Here is a 7542-nt window from a genome sequence, read left to right as displayed (position 1 = left end):
TTTTTTTTTTTCCCATCATTTCTGTTTAACATATTTGGCGATCTGGGAATTTCGATCTTGGTATATTATCTCTAGGGACGATGATTAGATGGAAGCATGCAGGCTATTTGGCTTTTTTCTATTTTCTGATTGTTTATTCTCTAATGCAGAATCACTTGGACAACATGCAACTGCCAGACTCTATCCGGTGGCGTATCCAAGCTGCAATGCCTCTACTCCCTCCCTCTACACGGTGCTCTTTCTCTTGCCAGCCACCATTTGTTCCAAATTCTTCTCTTGTATCTCTTCAACCCAACATTACGAATTCTGGGTTTAACTACAGTAGTGTAGCTATTCCTCAGAGGAGCCCAGTTCCACTATCAAGAACTGCAGCATCAGGGAAGTCAAAACAACAGGATGATGATTTTGAAGTTGACCCCTGGACGCTTTTAGAGGACGGTGCCGGATCTTGCCCTTCTGCAAGTAATGTTGGAAATGGCGACCGTGTTAATATTCGAGCAGCCAGTTGGCTTAAAGGGGCTGTAAGGGTGAGAAGGACAGACCTTACTTACGTTGGTGCTGTGGATGAAGATAGTTGATAACAAGATTTTTGATTGGTTTTGGAGTATTCAAAGCAAAACCTTCAGCAGGTGTATTTGTTGTTTCATTATCTATTTTTGATGCATGATTGGCGAAAAGTTGCCATTTTGTGCTTGCCTTTCTTGTGTTGAACTTGAAGGTACATCATTTTGAGAAAAAAGTGCAAGGGATGGATTCTTTGGTGAAGAAAAGTGAAGATGATTTCACTAGTTCATCCTGTGTTGGTCTCGGCCTTGTTAACTTCTAACCTGTTGATCACCACCCCCTCTCAATCTAGACTTGTGCACTTTCTTGCACAGGTTAAGGGGTTTGTTGTATATATATAGGATGATTTGTTACACTTTTCCAATTTTATTTTGAGTGAAGTATCTCAAGTGATTTGTAGCTGTTTTTTTCTTCTCATTCATGTCTTTCTGTGTGAGCTCTATTTAGGAGGCCACATGCACACAAGAAGGCACTTAACCAATTTTTTCAAATTTTTTGTATATTCACATTATCAAAATTATGTAGGCTTTCATACGGAGAATCTGCATGAAAAGCAACAAAATTATTTACTAGCAAGTCCATACAAAACTTCACAAAGAGTCATGTTAGCTTATACAATCATTCAATTATATATCGCTTTTCGTGATGTGATTAGGTTTAGTATCTTTGCTTGTTCATCCAAATGAAACCTGAATTAAATTTATCGTAATATGTCAAATCAAAGGAATGTTAAACCTAATAAACTTAGCTGTTTTTGTATGAGATATTTCAAAAAGTGAATGTGAACTTATCAAAATACAGTTTTTGGACATCTAGTGGAAAAAGATATATAAACTTCAACTGAATGTTGAAACTGTCTTCTATATAATGTTGACAAATAAACTTCAACAGATGCAAGTGAATATCTTATCACACATCATCTACTAACTGTCTGCATCCTCTCAAATCTATGGTTTACAAATGATTGTTGAATGGATGAGAAACATTGTTATAATGGAGTAGTGAAATCCAGTTGTGGTTTCTAGACTTCTCGATTTCTCATTGAATTATCTACATAAAGAACATCTTCAATCCAAGCAACAATGTTGAAGGCTAGGCCTTCTAAAACTCTCGAATAGCTTTCTAGTACTGCTTTCCCCACATCCTGCAAAAAAGATCGTTGTCATTCTTAGTTCATGTGCTAAATATAAATATCTTAGTTTAATTCCATCTTATTTTCTTTACAATGAATGGATACCAGCCTTAAACTATGCTAACTCAATCCTAAAAGCTAGCTAAGAGTTGAGAATTGCTCAAGCCTTATAAGGATTATTTTGACCATATCTTTATTTGATGTGAATCTCAAAATATCCGCTCACAATCAAGACTCGATATCTATCTGGATAAATAAACTTAGTCTTGTGCTATTATTTCTCAAAGCTTCCCATAAGATATGAGTTCAAGGCTTAACTTACCCGGTTGTATTGGATCTTGCATGTATCCAAAGAAGTTTGCGAAAGTTCAGGATATCTTTGCTTGAGGCAAAACAACAAAGCCTCAGCTCTATCAGCTAAGATGTAGTTTTTGTCCTTCCAATCAGTGTCATCCATGAGATCTTTTACTTCTTTCCATGATGACTTTGAGTGGCTAAGACAAGCTTTACGTCTCCATGTGTACATTGATGATTCAACCCTGTCTGCTAGATCAAGTGCTTCATGTTCAGAGCTTATTTTGAGACAGTCAAGAAGTTGATCAGGTGAGAACTTGTCTGCAGTATACATGTAGTGGTAAATTGTGTCCCCTAGACTTCCTCTTCCACTCTGAAGAAATTAATGTTTGAAAAAAGCAGAGTAAGATTAAATTTCATGCATTTTGATAAACAAATGTGAATGAAAGCATTATATACTAGTAGCATGAAAACAGTTCTTCTGCATTAACTTAACAGTCTTGAATTTTTATAACTAATTTCAAGGAAATAAACATAAGATTAATGCATTTCATTTAAGTTTCATGCTACTAGTACCTTATAAGAAATTATATCATCGCGTTTTCTACAAGACTCAGCTGCTATTATTGGCTTCCATAAAAGGCTTATGAAATTTGATGATAAATTCCAAGACATTTGCCTTATAGGGTCACATTTATAGGAATCCTCAATCACTTGGCAATAGAATTTCAGCTGGAAAAAAAATGCAGACTTATTCTGAGATTTCAAAAGAAACTTTCAGACCAAGAATTTCTGAAAAAAAGAAATGATCTTCAACAATAGGTATCAATCAACAATGAGGACTAACCTTTGGAAGATCTTCTATGTATGTTTCTGGAATATCTATTTCATCAAGAATATTGCTATTAATGGCCATTGCTGCTTTATGAATTTGATTAGCACAATCCCTTTTCTCTATAAGGTGTTTCCTTGACTTCTCAGAGAGGCCACCAGGGAGAACACAAGGAACAGGCAACCACCATTTCTCATCTTTCCTTGGAACAATCTTTCGAAACGAGGCTGCGCGTAAGCGAGGTGAACTTGCTGATATGTTCTCTGCATACCAGAATTCAGTATCCTCAAAAGAATCTAATATTTCCTGCAGAAAAAAAGTTCACGTTTGTCAGTTACAAGAATTTGATGAAAAACTGAGTTCTTACATGCAAGAAGCAGTTGAGGTTTGTCTTACTATAAGCATTGTGTCAAGCTTCTGCAGTGCAGGGAGGTTGACATAGATATCTGACCTTGGCCTGCTTTTCATCATCTGAAAGAGTACATCATATATTAGAGATGACAATGACGAACTATTTGTGTAAAATATTTTTCACTATCAATCAATCATAAATAGCTATTTGTATGGCTTTTAAGGTTGATATGATCAAAGTAAAATCTTTTTGGTAATCCAATGCTTATGAGTGATTGATATTGTAAAAAATCTTTATAATGCATATCAGTAAAATCCTTTAAGTAATAGTTATCATTTGGGAAACAAAACTCGCCTCAACAATTGTGCCGTCTTCTAAATATTGTGCAGTTGGTGCAAATTCTTGTATGTAATCACACACCGATAAAAGAACCTTCATTTCCCTTTTCCACATGGTTTTCTTCTCAAGCTTCAATGGTTCCAATTTTAAGCTTTGTCCAAATACTGTTGCTGCAGAAATTCCCAATCCAAATATGTTCAAGTACAAATAATTTGGCAATCAAATAGCCTTCTTGTTTTTTTTTTTTTATCAGACTATGCTATTGATAATGTTAAATCATAAAAGAATTATTACCATAGAGATTGGTAATGGCATTTGAGATTGTAACTGCTGTGGAAACACCTTTCCCTCCACCAGACATGTCTTCTCCTAGCAGAAGCTTTGCAAATCTTTCCTTCATCATTTCAAGTTCACCTGATGTCAACATAATTAAGTTATTGTCTACATAGAATTTTGATATGGAGTCACATGTTCAAATATTGGAATTAGTCTTTCCGCTAGCACGGATAAGACTGTCATTTGGTGGAAGCCTCGTGCATTAGGTTGCCCTATTGTCTAGATAGCCTATGAGGTCAGATACATTAAAATTGGAGACGTATCAGTGTTCGACATGTATCTGACACTGATACATGTATCAAAATCTTTGTCTCATTTTTGTATAGTATCTTATTGTACTATGTATCCAGGCTTCTTAGGAATTGTACACATTCTAAGAGGAAGATTACACAATTAACTATCCAAACCAACCTATATTCTAAGAGGAGAAAATGTTCTCAAATCTCAAGTAACTAAACAAACAAACCTGTATCCAAGAGATCATTATCATCAAGTTTAGTATGGACCGAGTTCTTGCGCAGCTTCATTCCTAGCTTGGAAAGACCAGGTTTAACATCCCTCCACTGAGACGGTGAAGGCGAAGGTTCACTAGCATAGCTGCTATCATCTAAAGTGTCTGAGAAATTTGAATTTGATGCATCTGAGCTTGTCCAAACTCTGCAGTATCCAAAAGAATCACCACTCAATGGAGAAAAAGCAGGAGTATCACTCACTGAATGATCCATATCAGAATTTTCACCAAAGTTGGATGATTTATTCATCTTAGTTCAATAATATGTGATCAATGAACTTCTTTAAAACCTGCAAATATATATAAAAATGAAGGGTTGAGTCACAGATTGTGTTTGTTTGTGAACTCTAAATTAATTTCAGTAGTTTGTATAAACTGTAATCACTTTGGCACATACTATATGATATAAAGCATGACATGAAATTAAAAACTCAGCTTAAACTATAGTAATTTTCATCGAAATCAAACTATAGATATAGAAAACAAAAGGGTAAAAAAAAAAAAGGAGATTAAAAAGAAAAAGCAAAAAAAATTTGAATGTTCTTGTTCTGTAGGAAATAAAAAAGCAAAAGCTCTTGAAAACAATGCTGCTTCTATTGAGAGTCCAATAATTCAATGAAAAATGCAGTAAAGGGTTGTGAACTAAAAAGAAAAAAGCAATTTTGGACAACTTTCTGATGTTGAAATTGAAACCAAACTGAAATTTAAAACTTCAAAACAAACGGTTGGAGAAAAAAAAAAGCAGCAACGGTCCCAAACATTCTTTTTCTAATGTTACCTTTTTTTATTTGAATTTGAAGTTTAAACATTAACCAGTTATAACAACGTTTGAAACAGTTCCCTCCCAACTTTACCTTCTTCACTGAAGAATTTCCATGCAAAAGAAAGAAAGTTGTTTGAACAAAACCAAACAATTTAATATATATCGGTGACCAAGTTGTAGAAATGGACAAATTATTATCTAGATTTATCTTAAGCACCGACACCAAGGCACTTGCCTGTGAGAGACACTGACACGACAACGACACTTTAATTACGTTTAACTAATTTATTATCTTAAATTATTATTGGGGTTGACGTGTCAGTGTTTAACTAATTTATTATCTTAAATTATTATTGGTGTTGACGTGTCAGTGTCAAATATTAGTGATTGGTTTATAAGTAGATTTAAAGGACAAAAGGGAAGGGGATTGGAAAAAAGTGTAGAACAAGGCATGCAAGGTGTGCATTGGTTGAAAATAGTCATGTGAGAATGTTTAGACTTTGTGTACGTAGAGATACTACTCATATTTGTTTAATGAATGTTGTGTAAATAATAGAATTTTGATTCAGGGAATTTTATTATTTTTGTTTGAAATAAACTTACAAACACTAGTGTACCTCCAAACAGCGTGTCCGAACAAATTAAATGTCCACTAGTTTTAATCATCTGAATTGCACTTAAAAAAACTTAGGAAAATTATTATAATTACAGTGCAAAATTAAAAACTTAAAAATTAAAATAATCACGCATTTTAAAGTACTTTAATTTAGATCAAGTTATGAGTAAATAATACTCCACTTGTCGTAATTTACAAAAAAAAAAATTATCGCTTTTAATTTTAATTTCTTTTTACTAATTCTACATCTATTTAATATTATAAACATATAAATATAGTTTAATAAAATTATTGTTTTTTTTTTTTAATTATGTTTTTTTAATCTGAATAAAATGATTACATACTATAATTATTTTGGGACGGAATATAAAATTCTGCGTAATAAGGGCCCCCCAAAAATAAAGCAGCAGCAAAAACAGATCTAGTAGGTGTATACATTACAGAAGTAGGTGTATATAGTTAATATGTTTATACATGTCTTTTGAACTTAGTTTTGAATTTGAAGTTCTGCAATTAAATACGTTTTTTCTTCCTTCTATAATGTCTTTCCATAGTCTATTGCCTTAAAAAAAAGAAGTTTTGAATTTGAAATGGTAGAAAGTGAAAAGTTAATTTGCACTATATTTTATCACGAAGAGGCAACCAATGAAAAGAAGGGACAAAAAAATTAATTATAGTTTTGGTAGTTCTATTTTAATTTTAATTGAATCGCGAAAGTAATACTCTCATTTTATTTCTTCTCTTGTTTTAATTTACAAACATAATTTTGATAAAAAATTTGATGAAATTTTTTATTTCTTTTACGTTTATTTAAGGCACACCATACTTTAAGATCTCGCAGTGCATTGTAGTTAAAATCTATGATCATAAATAGTGTAGTATGACTTAAAAAAATGACATTTTGTCAAATTTTGGACCAAAATTTTGTTTAGAGATCAAAATTGGGGAGAAATAAAATGAGGAAATACTTTCGTGATTCAGTTAAAATAGGGGACTAAAATTGCAATTAAGCAAAAAAAAAAATACTAATATAATTAATTACTAATATTTATTTATAAAAAAATAATAAATTTTACTTTAGTCAAATTGTTAGTTTTTAATGGTGTTATTTGTTTATTTTAAATTTTAATGACATTTAATTTCCATAATTCTCTTTGGTTTTTTGTGGTAAAAATTCTCTTTGTCTTTCTATTAACGATATATTATTAAAAAAATGTTGTTTTGCACATGCATGTGAAGCAAATTATTTCACAAACGATTTTAGCTGTCATGTAATATTTTATTTTAAGATTAAAAAAAAAACTAAATAAGCTTAAAACTAAGTTTCAGGATCCTACTTGACATTGAAAGGCACACATGCTAAAAATATTAAAATTGATGGGGAAAATATTAATTAATTTGTGGATAATTAATCTCTGTTAGAGTTTAGTTTCTTCTTCTTTATTTAGTGAGCTGAATTATCTGTAATAATTTAGTGTTTGTGCAGCATATGATATGCTATTCTTTATTCTGAAAATGAAAATTCCCTTGAAGGTGCGAAAACGTGCAAGGTCCAACTCATTTCTCACAATATAGTATGTCACACTAGTATTTGATTTATTTCTTGGTTGTTTGATTATTGATGACCATCACAATTAAGACTATATGGTTTCTGTTTTCTTGTGCAAGTAATTGAAATGTTTGGATGGGTCATATTAGATAGAATAAAGTTAAATGATATCATAATATACAATATCATCAATGAAGTTGAGTCTAGCAAAAGAGGTTAGACTCTTTCAATATGCTGAATTAAGATTCAAATCT

General features: G+C 32.1%; 1 protein-coding gene across 6 annotated transcripts; it reads right to left on the bottom strand.

Moving 5' to 3' along the window:
- Positions 1 to 1377: 1377 nt before the first annotated feature.
- LOC101508041 (rop guanine nucleotide exchange factor 2-like) lies at positions 1378 to 5352 on the bottom strand. 6 transcript variants are annotated; one of them, XM_012712452.3, is made up of 9 exons: positions 5215 to 5352; positions 4316 to 4650; positions 3808 to 3927; positions 3529 to 3683; positions 3219 to 3293; positions 2838 to 3128; positions 2567 to 2722; positions 2019 to 2363; positions 1378 to 1708 (listed from the first exon to the last, which is right to left on the bottom strand). In XM_012712452.3, the coding sequence occupies exons 2-9, from the start codon at positions 4608 to 4610 to the stop codon at positions 1586 to 1588; spliced, it is 1560 nt and encodes a 519-aa protein (XP_012567906.1). In that variant the 5' UTR covers positions 4611 to 4650; positions 5215 to 5352; the 3' UTR covers positions 1378 to 1585. The 6 variants fall into 6 exon arrangements, with proteins under 6 accessions (XP_012567906.1, XP_027187274.1, XP_012567907.1 ...); XM_027331473.2 differs by having other exon boundaries at positions 5139 to 5264; XM_012712453.3 differs by lacking the exon at positions 5215 to 5352 and adding an exon at positions 4758 to 5038.
- Positions 5353 to 7542: the final 2190 nt, after the last annotated feature.

The sequence above is a fragment of the Cicer arietinum genome, unplaced genomic scaffold, assembly GCF_000331145.2.
Source record: "Cicer arietinum cultivar CDC Frontier isolate Library 1 unplaced genomic scaffold, Cicar.CDCFrontier_v2.0 Ca_scaffold_5730_v2.0, whole genome shotgun sequence".
Classification (NCBI taxonomy): domain Eukaryota; kingdom Viridiplantae; phylum Streptophyta; class Magnoliopsida; order Fabales; family Fabaceae; genus Cicer; species Cicer arietinum.
The sequence above is the reverse complement of the archived record's forward strand: the minus strand, read 5'-3'. Positions and strand labels throughout refer to the sequence as shown.